The 22,058-nt window shown below is 47.8% G+C and overlaps 1 protein-coding gene across 5 annotated transcripts in view; it reads left to right on the forward strand.

Annotated features, from left to right (window-relative positions):
* The window catches only part of LOC140895940 (uncharacterized), a 149,435-nt gene extending 138,752 nt beyond the window's left edge, over positions 1-10,683 (forward strand). For 2 of the 5 annotated variants that reach the window (XM_073306898.1, XM_073306896.1), the window contains exons 2-3: positions 4,313-4,418; positions 4,844-10,683. In XM_073306898.1, the coding sequence (XP_073162999.1) occupies positions 5,030-6,391 (1,362 nt within the window). In that variant the 5' untranslated portion in view covers positions 4,313-4,418; positions 4,844-5,029 and the 3' untranslated portion in view covers positions 6,392-10,683. Of the gene's footprint in view, positions 1-2,219; positions 2,244-2,296; positions 2,320-4,312; positions 4,419-4,843 lie in introns of those variants that run through there. The other 3 variants (XM_073306897.1, XM_073306899.1, XM_073306900.1) reach the window with 3 other exon arrangements.
* Positions 10,684-22,058: the final 11,375 nt, after the last annotated feature.

A 22,058-nucleotide genomic window follows, 5' to 3' on the forward strand; every position in this document is an offset into this window, starting at 1 on the left:
CTCCTCTTCCTCATCTACTTCCTCCTTGCTGTTCATGGCAGGACCTCGGCGTATCCACAGTCGTGTGTAGGGTCATGGTGGGGTCTCAGCCAAACATGCCCTGCAGCTCCTTGTGAGAGCAGCAGATCTGCAGCTCGACACCCAATCGATCACTGGCCTCCCTGGCCTTGGGGTGCGCCTGCTGCAGTTCCTTGGCTGTCACGTGGCACGGCTGCTGGTCCCGGTGGTAGCCCGTCTCCGGCATCCCCCCAGCAGTCTGCCCGTAGATGTTCCTTGCACAGCCGCTTCTCCCCACAGCCCAGGAGATCCCACGTCTCCTGCCCGCTCCAGGTGGGAGTGTGTCTGGCGTATGCGGCTGGCACGGGCAGCTGGGCAGCTGCCCATAGCAGTGGAGAGCTGCTAGTTGTGCTCATCAAGCTGGACAACCGGGAAAAGGCATTTCAAACCTGTGCAGGGGTTTAAAGGGTGCAGGGGCTTCCTGTCCACATGACCCCTGGGCAGTGGAGTTCACAACCGTGACCAGCGCGGTCAGTGTTGGGCATTGTGGGACAGTGGCTGAAGGACTGTTATAGTCAACCTAAGTAGCTCAGCACCTACACTCTTGCTGCATTGACCTATGTATATCGACCATGGCCCAAAGCTGCTCGGGAAGGTGATGTTACTGTGTTGGCACTTATATCACTGGGAGACAACTTTAAGTGTAGACCTGCGCACAAGGCGGCTTATGTTGGCCTAACTTTATAGTGTAGACCAGGCCTCCGAACAGTGCGACTGCACTGGTATGTAAAAGGTGGTGGAGCGAGACACTGTAAATAAACTGTAGGGTGTATCTGCACAAGAAAAGGTCTCTGAGTGGTCTGTGCAAAGCAAAGAGGACCAGCATAGTGCGTGTTCCATCACACGTGGGGGCATGTCTGGGATCCTGCCTTTATCCATGGGGGTGGAGAACGTGACGGGCAGGGGTAGACAGTTATTTTCTGTCAAGGTGCAGATTTCTTGCCCAAGGTTTAGTCAAGGTCCAGACTCCAGAGAAATTTTATTTACTTATTATAATTTTTTTTTAAAAGATTTTTGTGGTCCATTCAAAAGTGTCTGGCAGTCTGGATGTAGTCCACGGTAGATTACCCCATGGATAGGGGAGCGAGTGTAAAAAGTTTGGCAGGCCAGGAGGTGGAGGAAACTTTACAATGGCAGGTAGACCAGCAGAAGGAAATGCAGCCGATCTTGCAGAGCTTCCAGCAGTCCCAGCACTCGGAGAGACTGTCCTTGCTCACCTGGCAGATTGAGGAACTAAAAAGCCCTCAGGGATTTTAAGGAAGCAAGTGCAGATGTAGCAACAGCAGCTATTACAAAGTGTGGTGAGCCCTGTGGTAGGATCAGCAGCCAGGCACAGGGTCTAGGCCTCTGCAAGATGGACCCCACGGTTGACCCCAATGGATTTTTGGTCACGTTTGGGAGAATGGCTATGGGGGCAGGATGGAATAAAGGAATCTGGGCCCTATGGTTACCTCCCTATTGAACAGGGGAAGCTCAAGCAGCCTACCTGGCGCTCAGTGACGAGCGGGAAAGGCACTACGAAGTGGTTCAGGTGCCCGTCTTAGACTGGGTGGGCCTTTTGGCAGAAAAGTACTGACAAAAAATTTTGAGCTGCAGGATGGACAGGAGGACTATGGCCAAAACTGACAGACTGGGCCACTTGTTGGCTAAGGCTAGACACCCAACATTTGGCCAACATTATGGATGCTGTCATTTTTTAACCATTCCTTCAGAGTCTCCCAGAGAGCACCCCGCTGTGGGTCAGGCGGCATCAAATCGTCACCCTAGATGTGGCAGTTGAATAACAGAGGAGTTTGTAGAGACAGATGTTCCCAGAAGGGGTCGGCAGTTTAAGGGTCTGGATCCAGGGAGGAAGATCAAGGAAGCTACATAGGGAAAGGGCACGGAAAAGAAGAGGGTGGAGGCCAGGGAAAGACCAGTGGGGTCTCAGGTGATGGTGTGTTACAAGTGGGGGGGGTCGGGACATTTTAAAAAGAGACTGCCTGTATATGGAGTGCAGGTTTACGGAATTCTGTGGGCAGGGAGAAGAAGGAAGTTACTGATCCTCCTAGAGTAGTGTGGGGTGAACATCACATCTCAATCGCTTAGATCAGGTTCTGTACCAGATGGCTTGCAGACAGCTAATGCGACACTGTTGGTTTTTTTGTTTTTTTTTTAAAAAGGCTCCAGAGGCGATCCAGGTGCTTGTAAGTATAACTTCAGTATCCGGTAAATTGGTTGAAACTGTAATAAAGAACAGAATGATCAGACCCACAAGTGAACGTGAGTGGTTGTGGAAGAATCAGCATGATTTTGTAAAGGGAAATTATGCCTCATTAATCCTTTATAGAATAATTTGTCAGGTCAAACATTGATAAGGGTGATCCAGTGGATATTGTGTATTTGGACTTTCACAAAACCTTCAACAAGGTCCCTCACCAAAGGCTCTTAAGTAAAGTAAGCAGTCATGGCATAAGAGGGAAGGTCCTCTCATGGATTGGTAACTGGCTAAAAGATAGAAAACAATAGGTAGGAATAAATGGTCAGTTTTCATAGTGGAGAGAGGTAAATAGCAGGGTCCTGCAGAGATATGTACTGGTCCCAGTACAATTCAGTATATTCCTAAATGATCTAGAAAAAGGGGTGAACAGTGAGGTGGCAAAGTTTGCAGATGATACAAAATTACTAGGGCATCAAGTGATTAAAAAAATTAATTGTGATTAATCAAATTAATTGTGATTAATCAAATAGAATACTATTTATTTAAATATTTTGGATGTTTTCTAAAATTTTCAAATATATTGATTTCGATTACAACACAGACTACAACGTATACAGTGTGCAGCATGTGGCAGGGGAAGAGAGGCTGGTGCAGGGAGGCTGAGCTTGCCAGGCCCTTGTTCTCTATGGGCTGCCCCTTGGAGCATGGGGCCGGCCGGGGACAATGGGGGAGGGGGTGGGGGGGGAGTCCCTGGATTGAGGGGCCAACCAGGGGCAATGGGGGAGGGGGCGGGGGGACAGCCCCTGGAACAAGTGGCCAGGGGCATTGGGGCATGATGCGGGAGGGTGTCAGCCCCCAGTGTGAGGGGCCAGCTGGTGGAATTGGAGGATGGCACAGTGGGGGGGTGTCAGTCCCTGCAATGAGAGGCCTTCTGGGGGCAGTGGGGCATGATGTGGGCGCTTTTTTCCCTCAGTTAACTGCAATTAATTGACAACCCTAAAAATGACTCAAGATAGTTAAGTCCAGTTACTACACAGCCCCAGAAGGGAGGACCAAAGTCTGAGCCTGCCCTAACGCTGCCGTCCTGGATGGTGCGGGCAAAGCCGAAGGCAAGGGCTTCAGCCACAGGCAAGGGCCTGTAACCTGAGCTCCGCTGCCCAGGGCTTGAGCCCTCAGGCTTCGGCCCCAGACCCGAGCAAGTCTAAGTCAGCCCTGGTGAGCCCATTAAAACAGGGTCATGACCCACTTTGGGATTACGACCCACAGTTTGAGAACCATTGCGCACTAAAAATAGCCAAGGGACATCAGGTAGTTCTCCACCTTGGCAACTGCCTCTTCCGAGATCTCTGGTCAGTGTTTCATCTCCCATTCAAGCTCCCCCCGAGTTCAAAAGAGCAGAGCCCTGTGGGGTCTGCTGGTTGTGAGAAAAGGGGGGGCAGGGTTTGGAGAAGGCATGGCCTGGGGGCCACACCACTGTCGCTGTTCCATCCCAGGTCCAACCTTCCAATTGGCTTTTCAGGCGAAGGACCTGTTTTCCCTTAGCCTGTTCCCTCTCCCCCATTTCCCTGGGCTTCTAAGCATCTTTTAACCTGCTCCTCCAGCTGAAGCGTGCTCTGCAGGCCTGGGGCTGGGTAGTGTCCTTTAACCCCATCAGGCCCAGTGTGGGGTTTGTGTACCCCATCACAGTTAAATACAATAGTATCAAGATATGCCTGTGTTATCATATCTGTCTGCCATTACATTGTTCACTCTGCTCATGTATTCTAATTCCTTCCACCACTCGGTGTGTGTTTCTTGGCTATATAGATTGTAAGTTCCTCAGGGCATGGAGCGTCTACTACTCTGTGTTTATACAATGCCTGGAACAATGGGGCTCTGATTTTTATTGGCTCTTTCGCACTAGTGTAATGAATATGATTAATAATAATGGTCCTGATGCTTAGAACTATGGAAGCTGGCCCCGGGGTGCTTAAAAATGAGCTGAGGGTAAAACTATGGAATGCTATTTGTGACAAGTATCCCACAAATTCAGCTGATCTCCCTTGTTTTTCTTAGTCAGGGTTTCCAGTTTCCAAACCTGATGTGATCTCCTGCCTGGAACGAGGGGACGAGCGGTGGGTCCCAGATCTCCAGGGCTCTGAGGAAAGAGAGTTCCAGACAGGTGAGGACTCAGCTAACCAACTCAGAAACTGTCCATGAATGAAGCAAACATTTGGGATTCCCTACAAAGGTCTTGTGAGCTCTCCGACTTCAGAATGGTTTCCAGCAGGTGTGGCATCCTCATGGCAAATGTCACTCATGACTTCCCTCCTCTCCTGACTGACATCTGGCTGTAGCTCGCTCCCCAATCTTCCTTCCCCATTAGTGGGATGTGGACCCAGAAATGACCCTCTCTTCTCTATCCTCTGGGGAAGGACTTTAGGCAGGGCAGGTTGTGGAAGGGGTTCGAATCAAATCCTGTTTTGTTTGATGTCTCTGGCACTTATTTTGGTTTGGGCCCACCTTTTCCCATTCCTCTCTGGGGTTTCCTTTCTCCCCAGCACAGGGAGTGACCTGTGTCTGAATTCTCTCTCTCTCTCCTTCCAGGTGAGTGAAACTGTGGAGCAGAATCTACAGCAGGAAGATGCTGAGGAAGTAGAACCACATCAGACGTTAGCAGGAAGATCCAAAGGGAAAGTTCCTTGAAGTTGTGCAGAGGCAAAAGCCTGTGAGAGTCAACATAGGCCAGAGAAAAACTTCGGTACGTTATTAGACATTATTTGACATGAAAGAATGAACATGGGAGAGAGACCCTACACATGCCTTGAGTGTGGAAAAAGTTTTAGTCAGAGCTCAACCCTCATCGCACATCGGAGAACCCACACTGGAGAGAGACCGTACACATGCCCTGAGTGCGGGAAAAGCTTCAACCGGAGCTCACACCTCATCACACATCGGAGAATCCACACCGGAGAGAGACCGTACACATGCTCTGAATGTGGGAAAAGCTTCAATCGGAACTCAAACCTTATCACACATCGGAGAATCCACACAAAAGAGACTCCCTACAGATGCTCTGAGTGTGGGAAAAGCTTCAGTCACGGCTCAGCCCTGATCACCCATCGGAGAATCCACACTGGAGAGACACCCTTCACATGCCCTGAATGCGGGAAACGCTTCAATCACAGCTCACACCTCATCACACATCAGAGAATTCACACAGGAGAGACACCTTACATGTGCTCTGAGTGTGGGAAAAGCTTCTGTCGGAGAGCTACTCTTATCACGCATCGGAGAATCCACACGGGTGAGACACCCTACTCGTGCTCTGAGTGCAGGAAAAGCTTCAGTGAGAGTTCAGATCTTATTAGGCATTGGATAATCCACACAGGAGAGAAACCCTACACGTGCCCTGAGTGTGGGAAAAGCTTCAACCACAGCTCAAACCTGATCACACATCGGCGAATCCACACTGGAGAGACGCCCTACACCTGCCTTGAGTGTGGGAAAAGCTTCACCCAGAGCTCACACCTTATCACACATCGGCGAATCCACACGGGAGAGCGACCCTACACGTGCTCTGAGTGTGGGAAAAGCTTCAACCACAGCTCAAACCTTATCACACATCAGCGAATCCACACGGGTGAGACACCCTACTCGTGCTCTGAGTGCAGGAAAAGCTTCAGTGAGAGTTCAGACCTTATTAGGCATTGGAGAATCCACACCGGAGAGAAACCCTACACATGCCCTGAGTGTGGGAAAACCTTCAACCACAGCTCAAACCTGAACAAACATCGGCGAATTCACACTGGGGAGACACCCTACACCTGCCTTGAGTGTGGGAAAAGCTTCACCCAGAGCTCACACCTTCTCACACATCAGCGAATCCACACGGGAGAGCGACCCTACGCATGCTCTGAGTGCGGGAAAAGCTTCAATCGGAGCTCAAACCTCATCACACATCAGAGAGTCCATGTAGGGAAGACACTCTCCTCATGCTCTGAGTGTGGGAAAAGCTTCCGTCGGAGCTCAGCCCTTATTAGTCATCAGCGAATCCATAGAGGAGTGACAAACTACACATGCCCTGAGTGTGGGAAAAGTTTTAATAAGAGCTCAATTTTCATCAAACATAAGAGAATCCACACAGGCGAGTAACGCCGTAAATCAGGGCTTCTCAACCTTTTCTTTCTGAGGCCCCCTCAACCTGCTATAAAAACTCCAGGGCCCCCAACGGGTGGGTAGTGACTCAGGGATCTGGGCCCGGGGGTGGGACCCTTGGGCATAGGTGTACTTTGACTTCTATTCTGCGGGGGGTAAGGGCTGGCAAGGCTTGGGCTAGCTCCACACAGCTGGGTCCACCTCCACCCCCTGCCTCACCTCAGCAGCCACCCACCTGTCTGGGGCTTTGTGCTGGTGGCTGCTCCCCAACGGCTCTGCTGGCCTCGGAGCCAGGTCCCTGCCTGGGCAGCTGTAACTGGCTGCGTGAGCAGTCAAAGCAGGCTGGGAGCTGAGGAGCAGCTGCAGCCCTGGGTACCAGCAGCAGATGGAGTGGGCAGCCCTGGCATTCCCCCATGACACCAGCAGCCAGAAGAGCAGCTGCCCCGCACTGCCTGGCTCCAGATTGGCCAGGTCAGAGATGGGAGAGGTGGGGCTTGAGGGCGGCTGAGGGAGTGGAGGGGGTAGAGCTGCCCCCAGGACTGCCACGTTCTGGGTAAGGCACTGCAGTTGGGGGGCGGGGTGCCTCCTCAACTTTGCTCATGGGCTCAGGGCTTCAGCCCTGTGCCACTCCCGGATTCCGTTGCGGGAGCTCAGGGTTTCAGCTCCCTGCCGCTCTGACTTCAGGGGCGGGAAGGGAGCTCAGGGTTTCAGCCCCATGCTGCTCCTGGATTCAGTGGTTGGGGGCAGGGGAGCTTGGGGTTTCAGCCCTGTGGTGGGGAGCTGAGACTTGGGGTTCCCACGGACTCCCTGAAAGGGCTTGCAGAACCCCAGGGGCCCCCGGACCTCCAGTTGAGAACCGCCGCCATAAATGTCTTAGGGCTGGCCAAAGATTTTTGTAAAATACAGTAGCAAATTCCCACGTAGTTTGTACCATTTTCTTCAGTGTAGTCTCTCAGCTTTACGTGAGTTGCCTGCCTCTTTTGCCCCTTCCCATTTGGGATGAATCACATCATCCTTTATCAACTCCTTTACTTTATAAGTCCTGGGAGTGTGTCCTTCTCCTGCCAGAAATATCCATCAGCACCATGTGCGGGAGATAGTGTTCACCTTGACTAGTTACAGTGAAGTAAAAATGGCCAGTGCCTTGTCTCCACTGGGATTGTACATGGAGGTAGCCGCTCAGTTTAGAGATCTTGTAACAACACAACTACATTTGTAGTGCAGACATAACCTGGGTAGAGTGGCTGGGGTTAGCTTTCCCCTGGACCTGAGCTCACCACCATCATTCTTCCTGCTCTGGACAAACCCAAGCATCACATCGATACCATTCCCCCATTACAAAGTGAGTGATAGTCACCGTGTTCCCCCTTAGGACAGATTGTCTCAATCCCAGTTGTTCTCACCTTGCTCGGGGTTTTGCAGGACAGAAATATTTTTTTCTACCATTTTCTTCATGTGTAATAGATTGAAATAGAACAAAGTGGGGTAGGAAAAATGTGTCATTTCATACTCTGTGACTCCTGAAGGAGACGGGGTGAGTCAAAGGGATTCCCTCCTTCCCCATCACTGTCACAATCCCCTCTCGCCCCAGCAGCATTAGCTTCTGTGTGAGCCACAATAGTGTTTATCCTCCCCACGTTCTACCCCGGCACCTCCCAAAGTGTCACATGATGCCGTGTTCTGAGCGCTCCCTGTGCTTAGGTGTCACACTTTGATCGTAAATCAGACTCAGTGGGGCTAGAGATGAAAGTGTCACAGGCCTGGAAGGGGAATTGGAATAGATCCCAAACACAGAGTAATCATTCTGTGCTTTCATCTCCACTTCCATCTCTTGGCAAAGCTGCTTCTGGGCTTTTTCTTGCAAAGCATGGATTGTCTGCAGATGGGAAGGTTGGCTGCTTTCCCCCCTTGTGATGAAGCTAAATCTTTTGTAAGTAACATGACTCAAGAATAATGAGGTGGCACAGACTGAAGGAAAATTGAACTGATCAGAGGAGAATACAGTGGGAGAATCTGTTTTGATTTTGGGTTATCAGACAACCTGCTCTGGAATTTCATTTTATATGAAACTGAAAGTGTTTTCCACCCCTTTGTGTTGTGGGTTTTTCTCTCTGTCCTGAAGTCAGTTTGGTCTCATAATTGGATATTACCTTTGTTTGACAGAATGTACCTCAGATTTATTGGGGACTTGGAGACAAATGACTGTTTGCTAAAACGATATTTTATGTGCGTCTTTTCCCCATCCCTGTATGGTGACATGGAAGAAGTTCAAGTGTAGTTCAGCCAGCAGGAAAGAATATTCCAACTATTGGGCATACTCCCAAGGAAACAGTAGCAATTTAAAATTTCTACTTTGAAACAGTGAAGAACATCATATTGCAAATTGTGCAACAAACTGACATGATCACACTTGTTGTGGGTGCAATATAAATTAATAGCGAGATATCCAATATCTAGTCTTAATCAATTTATTAATCAAGGAGTAATACAGCATAATACAGAAAGGAAGAGTGCTTATGTTACCAATCCCTCTGAAAGACAGGAGTTGCAGTGCTCACACTGTCTGAGAGATCCTGTGCTTATCCCTTCTGTATTTATACCTAAGTGGGGGGGAGTTTCACAATTTTCCCTACATCACTTTATCTAATATATCTTTCTTCTCTATTTTCTGTGACCTGTTTTTCATAGACAGTAATTGCTACACCTTCTATGTGGGGGATATGTTGAAAGTTTCAACATGGCTTATATTTTACATTTTGACTGTTATACAGGCCCCATGCATTAAACAAAAACAGAGAAGCACGTACATAAGACTAGAATTTTGTTTTGAACATTCCAGGCCTAGCATTACCTATTTTTCTGCTATGTTTGTGCCTAGCCCTGTTATTACAATACTTCAGCTATCTCTTTCTGTAACATAAATAGAAAAGCATTTTGGAAGATCTTAAGATGAGGACAATTCAAGAAATATGTGATATTATATATAATGTTAATACTGTATGTACTATTTAATATTGGCTAACATTATAGAAATTACAAACTTTCTCTAACATAACTTCATCTCTATTGTAGTAGCCAGGTATATCATAACACTTAGAAACTAGGTTTTTTAAAGTGCATTTTACAAGCTTCGTGTACCTTAGTTTTCGCTGAACTTGCATTCTCCAGCACAGATACAAAGGAGAAGTTCGTACAAAGGTCACAGCATCTACCTATCATACAGTTTCAGAGCATTTAACGTGAATATAAAGGACTTCAAGTTCGATACACTTTACATAATCACTATTGACTACTTTCTTATTTTGATTATAAATACCATTATTTCACTTACAGTTGCTATAATATATTTTTATCAGTTATCACACTTTTAACCTTTTACTTATAAGAACTGATTTCCCAGTAAATCTTATCCAGACAAACCTGTGGTTTGAAATAAAACAATTTACATCACTGAATAATAGTTTTGATTGTGAGAGCTTAGGTAAGCAAGTTACATTCCAGAATAATGGTCATGGTAGAACTCAGGTTTCAGTAAAATTCCATTCTTACATTGTAGCTGTCATTGCAATAGTACTGCCATGATTTCACAACCTGCCTTTTTACACTTTAGTTTAGCTGAAGAGAATACTGATTCAGTTCACTCAATAGCCCAGTTGCAAATCCCTCTGGTTCAGTTTGGTCAGCAAATGTTATGAAGCATTTTGGGTTTTAATTTAGTTTGGTAAACACAGTGTTATTCAGGGTTATGGCAATATAGTTTCAGATGATCTGGGAAGTGTATTCCCCAGTCAGTGACTTGGAACTCGGCAAAAGGCCCATGGATTTGGATCCCAAAGGAATTGTGGCTTTGCAGGACATTACTGTTGAAAATATTTCCTTCCGAATCAGGTGCACGCTGCCTGTTATTTGGGAAGCCCAGTCTGCAGAGATGGAGAAAATGGAAGTCTGGCCCCGGGGGTGAGGTTGCAGGCGGAAGGGGTGGAGCCAAGGGTTAGCCTCCCCAAGGGGGGGCTCAACCAGCTGCCCATAGGTATATAACTCAATACATAGCCACTTCCTTGGGATCCTGTTTTAGTGTTTATAAGGCTGATGTTCTGCTGTGTTACTCTGATGATTTCACCCAGTTGATGACACGTTATTCCAATATAGTATCCTTGTTAATGCATTAATTCACTGATTTGACCATAACTGTATCGTTTAACTCTTAGCTGCATAGTGATAGTGTTTACAGTAATTTAGCCTTAGTGATGTGTGGTCTCAATTTTTTCATTTTAATAAACTGTATAAAAGGGACAACGGCTCATAGTTCTTTCAATTAGCAACATGGGCCGGGACCATGGAGAACCTAGGTGGAGATCATCCGGTCTAGCCTGGAGCCTAATCAGCTCTCTCAAAATTAACCCTTTGGTTTCCCCAGGGGAACAGCTGAGGGGGCACCATTCTTAGATCCAGATGCTCAGAGCATCACAAGAGAAAATAAGCTTCCCCACCCAGGCTTTCAGAATTGAGGGGGGCAATGTGGGTGAGTGAGCAGGGGTCAGTGAGGTGGGGGTATTCCTCCGAGTGGGGGGTGGCTGGCTCTGCAGTCACTCTCATGGCCAGGCCCAGCCTGTGTCACCATCTGGTTTGCCCAGGGGTTGTGCTGTGTCAGGCCCAACTGAGGGTGTGGGTCTGTTTAGAGTTGCTGTAACTGGAGGTGAAAAGCTCAGACACTTCAGCCACCATGGTGTTGGCAGAGCAAAACGTATGTGTGTTACCAGGGCATATTGGGACATTGAGAGAGAGCAGCGTTAAGGGTGTGGGAGCATTTCCTGATGTTCAGAGGTTTGAGTTTGGTGAAGTTGAGGTTCTGCAAGGGGACATCTCACCAGGCAACTGGAAGTGCATTGAAGAAGTTTTTTCCCCTGACTGCCCACTAGAAATTAACCATCCAGCAAGGCCAATTCCAGGGCTAAACAGTTAGAAAGAAAAGAATGAAAATAGCCATTGGTCATGATCATCTCCCTGCTAGCTGCCCTGGTAAAGGTGGGAAGAGGCAAAGGAAGGTGCCTCACAGGCATTCCCTCAGGGGAGAAGTCTCACCATTTCCACACTAAGTGTCTTCAGAGAAGAACAAGTAAAGCAAACTGAAGGAACAGGAAGAAATTAGCAGTGTCAGGAGAGCCTGTACGTAGGTGGAGCCCCCAGTGTTGACAAGCCCTGTAGCACCATGCACCAGACAGCGACAAGGAGACAGTGCTTAGGACGGAATGACACTTGAGGTGCAAACATCTGGGACAATGGGTGAGCTGCATTCTTCACAAACTCGTGCAGATGGCTCCTGAAGGGAGCAGGGAAAGTAGGAGCCGTGGAACCTTATGAGGAGAAGAACAAAAGAGACCAGATGAGAACAAGGGGTTTAAAATAAAGAAGCACACAGGAACAGGGGCCAGACAGGAAGAGGAAGCGAGGGGCGGGGGTGGGAGAGAGAGCAAGGTCACAGAAGCTGGATGAAGGGTCCAGGAGAGAGGCCACCTAACAGGTAGAAGCCTCATGAGGAGTGTGGGGGGAGGAGCTGGCTACTTTCCTGAGCCCAGATGGTCCCCAGGACTCTGGCTAACCCGGGGTCTTGGACCCAGCACAGAGAATTCCCTGGAGTGATGAGGAAACTGAAGCAGGGAAACGTGTTTAGTATTGTTTTGTATGATTGTACTCTCGTCTGCTTTACATGATTAAGTATAAAGGTCTTAGCACAAGAGCTAGCAAGCAGCTGAACATGGGGTGTGGGGGGGGGGATTGTGTGGGAGTTGGTAAAGGGAGCTGGGGGGAGGGACTGGGTGGTGGTTGGTTGGTTTTTTCCTTGGCAGGAGCCTAGGCAGGAAGGCTATGACAGATACAGAGGCCGCCGTGGGAGTGAGCCAAGGAATGTCAGAGACAATGAAGATGACTGAGTGTGGAAGCTGCCACACGTACCTTATGCTGGAGTGGGTACCCAAAACCAGCTTCCTTTGTATGAAGTGCTGCCTGACAGAGCTGATGGAAGAGATGGTCGAGTTTTGGAGATGCAGGTGAAAATTATGGTTGAGTTTCGAAGGGCATTCAAGCAGATGATGGAGGGAAGGCTGAAGGGAAAAGTCAAGATTCCCAGATGCAGGCTGGACTGGAGAACTGTGAGTGGAGGCTGCTGGGTGAGGAAAGTGGCCAGTAGAAGCGTGTAAATAGGAAAACTAGGCAGAGGAAAAGACAGGCACGTAACAAAATTCATGTGGCGGGGTGGGGCCGAGGAATTCAGAGTGTGGGAGGGGTCTCAGGTCTGGGGCAAAGGGTTAGGGTGTGTGGGGGGGTGAGGGCTCTGGCTGGGGCAGAGGGTTGGGGTGCGGGGTGGGGGAGGGCTCCAGCTATGGGTGTGGGCTCTGGGATGGGGATGGGAGGTTTAGGGTGCAGTGGAGCTCCCCGGGGCTACACTGGGGAGAGATAACTTCTCCCCCTCCCCAGCTCTCTCTCCCTGCATCAGCACCTGGGCTGGGGGAGAGAGGCACCTTTCCCCCAGCTGTGGCAGGTCCTGGGCTGGGCTGGATTGCGGGAGGGGCCCCTGTCCCCCGGCCACAGTAGGTTCGGGGCCAGGCTAGGTCAGGGCCAGGGGAGGGGGGAAGGGGCGCTGCGGTAGGTCCAGGGCTTGGGGAGTGGCATCTCTCCCTGCCGCAGCCCTGAGAGCCTGCACAACGCTTAATAGGCAGCTGGACAGCCAAGCAGCTTAGAGGGAATTTAGTTGGTGACTCCCTACTGAGAAGAACAGACAGGCCTGTCACCAGAGCGGATCTGGAGAACAGAAGGGTGAGCTGTCTGTCAGCAGCTAAGATATGGGATGTGGATTGAGGCTGAAGAGGATCCTAATGGGGGCAGGAAAGAATCCACTGATTCTCCTTCATGTGGCAGCAAACAATACTGCTAGATTCTCACTGGAATGCATCAAGGGAGACTATGCTAAGGTGGGGAAGATGCTTAAAAAAATGGAAGCTCAGATGACCTTCAGTGGGATTCTACCTGTCCCTGGAGAAGAGAACAAAGGTGAGACAAGATTATGATGATCAACAGATGGTTTAGGCTATAAGGAGGGCTTTGGGATGTTTGACCACTGGGAGGCATTCACAGACAGAGGACAGTTCTAATGGGATGGACTCCATTTGAGTAGGGAGAGTAACAGATTTTTGGCATGGAGGTTGGCACAACTGATTAAAAGAGCTTTAAACTAGGAAGTCGGGGGCGACGGTTGGGAGATTTTCATGTAATCTCCATGCCTGATTCTAACATTGACTGGGAGGAAAATCAAGAAAGACAATGTATAGCAATGGAGAAAGGAACTGCAGAGGGTAGGAGAATGGACACTAAGAGGAAAGATAGTGCCAATGACTGCCTAGGAAGGAGTACAGTGGAAAGGGATCTGGGGGTCATAGTGAATCACAAGCTAAATATGAGTCAATAATCTTAACACTGTTGCAAAAAAAGCAAACTTCAGTCTGGGATTTATAGCAGCAGTGTTGTAAGCGAGACACAAGAAGTAATTCTTTTGCTCTACTTCGTGCTGATTAGGCCTCAACTGGAGTATTGTGCCCAGTTCTGGGTGCCACGTTGCAGGAAAGATGTGGACCATTTGGAGAAAGTCCAGAGAAGAGCAATAAAAATGATTAAAGGTCTATAAAATATGACCTATAAGGGAAGATTGAAAAACTGGGTTTCTTTAGTCTGGAGACAAGAAGACTGAGAGGGGACATGATAAAAGTTTTCAAGTACATGATCAGTTATTATAAGGAGGAGGGAGGTAAATTGTTCTCATTAACCTCTGAGGATAGGACAAGAAACAATGGGCTTAAGCAAGGGAGGTTTAGGCTGAACATTAGGAAAAACTTCCTAACTTTCAGGGTGGTTAAGCACTGGAATAAAATTGCCTAGGGAGGTTGTGGAATCTCTGTCATTGCAGAATTTTAAGAATAGGTTAGATAAACACGTTTCAGGGATGGTCTAGCTAATACTTAGTCCTGCCATGAGTGCAGGGGCCTGGACTAGATGACCTCTCGAGGTCCCTTCCAGTCCTATGATTCTATGATTCTGTGGTCAATAGGATACTAACAGTCAGGTAGGTGATACTGGCGGTAGACTGACTGTACCTAATGTGGCGAGGAATCTGGGCAAAGCCAAGCAGAAACAAGTAAGACGTTTGTACACCAGTGAAAGGAGCCTTGACAATAAAATGGAAGAACTAGATCTACTGGTGCAGGAAGTGAAAGCAGATATTATCGGGAGAACAGAAACATGGTGGAATAGTCATTATGGCTGGAGTAGTGGTATTGAAGGGTCTGTGCTGTTTAGGAAAGACAGAAATAAAGGTAAAGGTGGTGGAGTAGCACTGCATATCAAGGATGAGGTAGACTGTAAAGAAATTAGAAGTCATAAAATGGATAAGACATCCAAGAATATTAAAGAAACTGGCACATGAAATTGCAAGTCCAATAGCAAGGATTTTTAATGTCTTAGAAAAAAATTTGAAGGAGAAAGTAGTTGAGGACATAGTGGTGAATGGTAATTGGGATAAAATACAACATGATTTTACAAAAGGTAGATTGTGCCAGACCAACCTGATCGCCTTCTTTGAGAAGAGAACCGATTCTCTAGGCAAAGGAAATGCAGCAGATCTAATCTACCAGGATTTCAGGAAGGCATTTGATACAGTTCTACACAGGAAATTATTACTTACATTGGAGAAGATGGGGATTAATATGAGGATTGAAAGGTGGATACGGAATTAGTTAAAGGTGAACTGTCAGGCTGCAGGGAGGTTACTAGTGGAGTTCCTTAGGGATTGGTCTTGACATTTTTATTAATGACCTTGGTACAAAAAGTGGGAGTGAGCTAATAAAATTTGTGGATGACACAAAGTTAGGAGCTATTGCCAATATGAAGGAGGACCGGAATATCATGCAAAAAGCTCTGGAGGGCCTGGAAAACTGGAGTAATAGAAATGGGATGAAATTTAATAGTGCAAAGTGGCAGGTCATGCACTTAGGGACTAATAACAAGAATTTTTCCTATAAGCTGTGGACTTACTAGTTTGAGTGAGAGGGCGCTCGTTAGGGCCTGGGACAGGTCCATGTTTACTTTTGCTGGGGAGGCACTGTGCCATGCTCCAGGGGCAAAGGTGGTATCTGCCCTGAGGAAGAACTGAGAGACCCTGGCAGGAACTGACTCTCCTCCTCTCCTCCCACAGACCCCTACAGGAGACACTGCCCAGCTCTTCACACTGGCGTCACTCTCTTCCCTCCTGAGCATGCGCAGAAAGGAGCATCAGTGTCTGCCCTGGATGCAGCTTCCCGCCAATGGGTGACCGAGGTTTTATTTCTCACTGACACTTGCAAAGTTCCTGTGGGATCAGGGGAACACAGTGACATCTTGGGCTCTTTGTGTTAAATGCCTCTCCCCTACCTTGCCCATTGGAAACATTCTGGCCCTGGCTTGCAACTGGGGAAAGTTACAGCTGCAGTTCAGTTTATTCTAATGATTGGGACTGTGACAGGATCCCCAGGGTACAACCTGGAACTGGGGTACTGCTGTGCCTCCTTATCTCTCCAGCTTGGGCTGTATCTCACAATGCTTTGCTAGTGACAAGCAGCAAACCTCTCCAGACGCTGTGATTACTCAGTACAACAGGATATGGAGCCCCAAGCCCAGCTAGATTGCATGAATGCTCCTAGAGCCACTCATGAATCATACAGCAACAGGCACCTGCAAATCTCCCAAGCCGCCAGCCTTGCACCTCAGAACTGTACTGTCTTACCCTGATCAGAAGCCTCACCAATGTAAGTTCATTCCCCAGTGCGCCCCTCCTCCGATGTGGAGAGGACACACACCAGTCTTGGTAACCTGAGCTGAGATTTCCCAAGCACTTCAACCAAAATGTGCTGTTAAGGCTAAAACATTAAAATAAGTTTATTGACTATAGAAAGATAGGTTTTAAGTGATAGGCATAGAAGGTCAGAGAGAGTTACCACAGAAAATAAAAAGTAAGCATGGAGTCTAAAACCTAGGCATTATTAGACTGAGCAATAGTTAGTTAAAGCAGCTTTTCTCACCCCACTGGATGTTACAGGTAGCTTACAGTCCTAATAATTTTATTGAGGTAATGTTGAAATAAGGAACGGTACAGAGTTCAAGCATAGGAGTTTCTGGTCGTCAGGGGATAAGGTACAGGTTACCGAGGGGTGCAAAATGCGATTTAGGAGCTGGTGGAGCAAGGATCACATAATAATCTGCCATCTCCCCGACTGGGGGAAAAGTGTAACCGGTCAGAGTACAGACATCGAGAAATGGGGTAAGTTATCCACGCAGCGGCTATGTTCAGTATGCTGGGTACAGTGAGTGAATACGGGGGTGGGGATGGGTCTACCCTCCTTTGGTGGGGTTTAATGTTCAGCGGGTTTACGGATCCAGTTCATACGGTCCGATGGGGAAGGCCTCTCAGTCTCTTTCCCACAGTGGGTGCACAATGTCGTGCCGGCTCACTCCTCCTGGTGCTGTCGGTGGCCGGTGATGTGCTCGATATAGATGTCCCTGGACCATCGGATGGTGTCCGAGACCATGAGGCACCGCATGAGCCGTGTGTAGCGTCTACCGATCCCGCAGGTCCGCAGCACACACTCGTTGCAGGGGTCCCAAGCGCCCAGGGCTCCGACAATCAGGGCGTCCAGCTGCACCTCGTAGCCCTTCGCTCTCAGGGTGTCGGCCAGAGGGGCGTATTTTTCCAGTTTCCGAGCTCGAGCTTCTCGGAAGGCCGGGGTCCTGTTCTCGAAAGGGACCGTGATGTCGATGAGGATGATCTTTTTCTGGGTTTCGTTGGTGACAACCATGTCGGGTCGCAGCGGGCTGTCGGTACCGGAGATGTCTTTTCCCATTAAGCCTGGGACCAATCTCCTCTTCATCAGTTGAAGTCTTTGTCTTCCCAGCGTTCTTGTTACTTCCAGTGTAGGTTGGGGAAGAGAAAGGTAATTGCATGATGCCACTGTCCCTTGTTTTATACCCTCAATCCATGTACCTGGAAAATGGAAAATACTAGCCCAAACATGTCTCGTGGGCTTTGCTGACTCACAGAGTTGAGCAATCCCCCATTGTGTAAATTGTAAATCCCTTGTTTACAACTCCCTTGTTGATGGTCATCCTGATGATCTTTCAATGCTGTTGGTCACCTCCTTTGTTGTCACTGGAGAACTAGCTGTGGACAACTCCCAAACTTACAATATATTTCAATAACAACCATACAGCAAAATCTCGTAACTTCAGATATACTAAAGATAGACATATTTTGACAGAACAATGGGGTTCAGCAGATCATGACCTTTCCTGTGGTATCTTACATGGCATGCTTTGTATGAAATATACCCACATATGAATGATGACTATGGGGGTTACAGAGTGCTGCTTGGAGGTACAGAGCGCCACAGGGACACCATGTATTTTTATATGAACTGAATGGGAAATGGAATCAGAATCCCAAGCTATTAAATAATCAGAAATCTAATTGTTCTTGTTCTCCCTATAAGGTGCTGTTGCAAATCAGCTGTAAAGCGTATACCCTAGAGATGGGCATTGGATTTAATACATAAACACATACTGGAATGTCCCACTCTCTGGGCAGGAATTCTGACCTTGGGCTGATTTGATTTTGTATTTCCAAGAATTTTATTGGTGCATAGAAAAGGGAACTTTCCTGAGGGCTCTCCTACCCTAGGAAATCAGCAGAAGGAGCATAAATGATAACTTGGGGCTGAAGCTTTTCCCCCCCTTAGGGCATGGTGCTCCCCCGACCCCCACACACACTTTATCTGGGTCCGATTCTGTGACTCAGACAGAGTGAGGTGGTCTCTGCATCCTTCTGCTGGAAAAGCAGAGAGGCTGAGAGGGAAGGAAAAAAGGGCATTGGGAAACAAACAGGGCCTGACTGGAAAGGGGGAGATTGGGTAACAACACTTACCCACTGTCTTTCTGAGCTCAGAGGATTTAACACTGATTGTGTGATCAGGACTCACTACTGCTAGGAGCTGGAGAAGTGTCTATACCATCCCTGGACAGATGGGGAAACTGAGGGAAGCTGACTTGTTTACAGCGTATAAGCACAAAGGATAAAAGTACTATCAAAATCCCCAGAGTAACAATACAACAAGAGGGGGAGCTTATTAGGTACAGGGAACAAAGGACAGGGCTAAGGAAAGAACAGGAGTAACCGGAATGAGAAGCCATCAACAGTACTTTAAACCGAGTGCAACACCAGCATTTACGAGGGACCCAACCCCTCCGCCCCGTCTTCCTCCCGGGCCCTGCGTAGCAGAATGGAAGTTGAGTACCAGTTCTCTAGGGGGTGCTGCCACCCTGTACTTATTGGCCGGCTTGAAATTCACAAGGAAAACATGGGGATTCTTATCAGGTCTTCAGTCTCCCTGCTCTGCAGTCCAGGGGACAATTCGGGCGGCTAGCGGTAGCCTGACCACGACTCGCTCCTCAGCCGCCGGGTTGCTGGTCTCTGTGGCTGACAGACGTGACCCAGTGGCCACGAATAGGGTTCAAAGTCTCCCTTTGTATAAGCATGGGAAGGTCAGCGGGCACCTCCCAGGGTGTGACGTGTCTCCCTGCACTCCACCAACAGCTGACCATCGAGTGTAAACCAACCCCTTTGTCTCAGAGCGCCGGCTTCTGATTGACTCTGGTGGTAGCTCCCCGCGTGTTCCCTCTCCTCCAGGTCTTCTGGGACACGGGATCCTGAGCTCTGCAGCCATCGCTGCTGTAGCCAGGGGCGAGTCCCCTCCGGGCTTAGTGCAATGTGTCAGGAACCACCAGCTGTTCCAGGCCAGACGCCTGTTCTAGCCAATAGAGGCTAAATACCCTCAAAGACAGGGCTAGCACCCAGGGGTGCCCGCACCTTGCTGTAATAACGGTAAACCCTGCTTCCCAAGCTGCCCAGAATCCTGTATCTTCCCACCAGATCATCCTCCCTAGGCTGGAAAGGCGTTGTTTACTGCCCTTCTTTGCACTTCCTAGGAGCAGGGGGTGATCCAAAGGCTGCACAGACGCTTGAATGGATCCTTACAGCTGCTCCCGCCCAGTGAGAGAGGTAGGGGAAGATTATTGTCCCCCATTTCTTGATGAAGAAACTACGGCAGAGGAAGGTGAAGTGACTTCTCTAATATCAAATGGGCAGGCAGTGGCAGAGTTCGGATTAGAACCCAAGAGTCCTGCCTTCCCTTAAGAGACTTTCCCCAGCCTGCAGGAGGAATGGGACCCAGGAATCCTGACTCTCAAACGTACTGACTGCTCAAATTTCAGACACTAAATGCTCACAATAAAGTGCTCTCAAATGAACTACATGAATTGTACATTGAAAAGAGTCAGCAAGTAATTTGGAAGAACTAACAATCAAACACCTCCCAGACATTATTGGAAAGAAGGTGGAAAAGCTTATCAACTAAATATTTTTGTTATGAACAGTTTTCAAAGTGACTAATCTGAGGAACTGTCCCAGATTGAGGTGTCATTGGAGGAGGTTTTGGAACAAATTGATAAACTAAACAGTAATAAGTCACCAGGACCAGATGGGATTCACCCAAGAGTTCTGAAGGACTCAAATGTGAAATTGCAGAGCTACTCACTGTAGTCTGTAATCTATCATTTCAATCAGTGTCTGTACCAAATGACAGGAGGATAGCTAATGTGACGCCAATTTTTTTAAAAGGCTCTAGAGGTGATCCCGGTAATTACAGTCCGGTAAGCCTGACTTCAGTACCGGGCAAACTGGCTGAAACGATAGTATAGAACAGAATTGTCAGCCACATAGATTAACATGATTTGTTGAGGAAGAGTCAACATGTTTTTTGTAAAGGGAAATCATGCCTCACCAATCTACTAGAATTCTTTGAGGGGGTGTAACGATGCTGGTTCTGGTGGGACCCAACTGAGAGTATCAGTTCAGGACAAATTACTTCAAGCAGGACAGTTACAGCCCAAGGCTGGGGTTTTTCAACCTCTAAGGCAAACCAAACCAGCCAAACAGAGAGGATTTTGGTTTATCCCACTGGCTAACCACAAGTCACACAAGCAATTCCCTTCGACACTCCAGTTTCCCAGTATCACCACCAGTGCCACTCGTTATGGGGACAAATGGTTATGAAAACCAATACCCCAGTAAATGAGAAAAGGTTCTCTCGATCCCAAAGGACCAAGCCCCAGACCCAGCTCAATATACAAATCAGATCTTACCCACAAATCACGTTCTTGCCCATCCTTTAGAATCTAAAAGCTAAAGGTTTATTCATAAAAGGAAAAAGATATAGATGAGAGCTGGAATTGGTTACAGGGAATCAATGACATACAGTAAGGGCAAAGGTCTTGGTTCAGGCTTGTAGCAGTGATGGAATAAACTGCAGGTTCAAATCCAGTCTCTGGAGTCCATCCACAGCTGGGATGGGTCATCAGTCCTTTGTGTAAAGCTTCCGTTTGTAGCAAAGTCCCTCCAGAGGTAAGAAGCAGGATTGAAGACAAGATGGAGGAGCTGCAGCAGCTTTTTATAGTCTCTTGCTATGTAGTCTCTGCTTTCTTTGTCCCAAGGACAAGCTGTCCATCCCATGGCCTGGAATATCTTCAGTTCTGTCGATAGGCATGTTCCTGCACACCTTGCTGCATCACAAGGTGTGTCTGCCATCTCTCAATGGGTCAGTTGTATAGAGGATGGTCCTTAATGGGCCATCAAGCAGGCTAGGCAGAGCTGACATCAACTTGTCTGGAGTGATCCCCAGAAGCATAGCACAAGTTTGAAATACAGACAGTATAAAGCCAATATTCATAACTTTAAGTATAAAAATGATACACACATATAGACAGCATCATCATAACCAGCAAACCAGAACCTTGTCTTAGACGCATCATTTGACCCCCTTTATATAAGATTTGGTGCCACTACAGAACTTTGGTTGCAACAATGATCTATACGGTCCCAGCTTATGTCAATAACGTCAAGAGGGGTCAACAAGCATGTGCACAGGGGGTATCTAGTGGATATAGTGTATTCAGATTTCCAGAAAGCCTTTCACAAGGTCCCTTACCAAAGGCTCTTAAGCAAAGTAAGCTGTCATGGGATAAGAGGGAAGGTCCTCTCATGGATCAGTAACTGGTTAAAAGATAGGAAACAAAGGGTAGGAATAAATGGTCAGTTTTCAAAATGGAGAGCAGTATAGAGTGGTGTCCCCCAGGGGTCTGTACTGGGACCAGACCTATTCAACATAATCATAAATGATCTGGAAAATGGGGTAAACAGTGAGGTGGAAAAATTTACAGATGACACAAAACTGCTCAAGATAGTTAAGTCCCAGACAGACTGCGAAGAGCTACAAAAGGATCTCACAAAATTGGGTGACTGGGTAACAAAATGGCAAATGAAATTCACTGTTAATAAGTGCAAAATAATGCACATTGCAAAACATAATCCCAACTATACATATACAATGATGAGATCTAAATAAGCTGTTACCAGTCAAGCAAGAGATCTTGGAGTCATTGTGGACAGTTCTCTGAAAACATCCACTCAATGTGCAGCAGCAGTCAAAAAGCAAACAGAATGTTGGCAATCATTAAGAAAGGGATAGATAATAAG

This window comes from Lepidochelys kempii, chromosome 11 (genome assembly GCF_965140265.1).
Source record: "Lepidochelys kempii isolate rLepKem1 chromosome 11, rLepKem1.hap2, whole genome shotgun sequence".
NCBI classification, from domain to species: Eukaryota; Metazoa; Chordata; order Testudines; family Cheloniidae; genus Lepidochelys; species Lepidochelys kempii.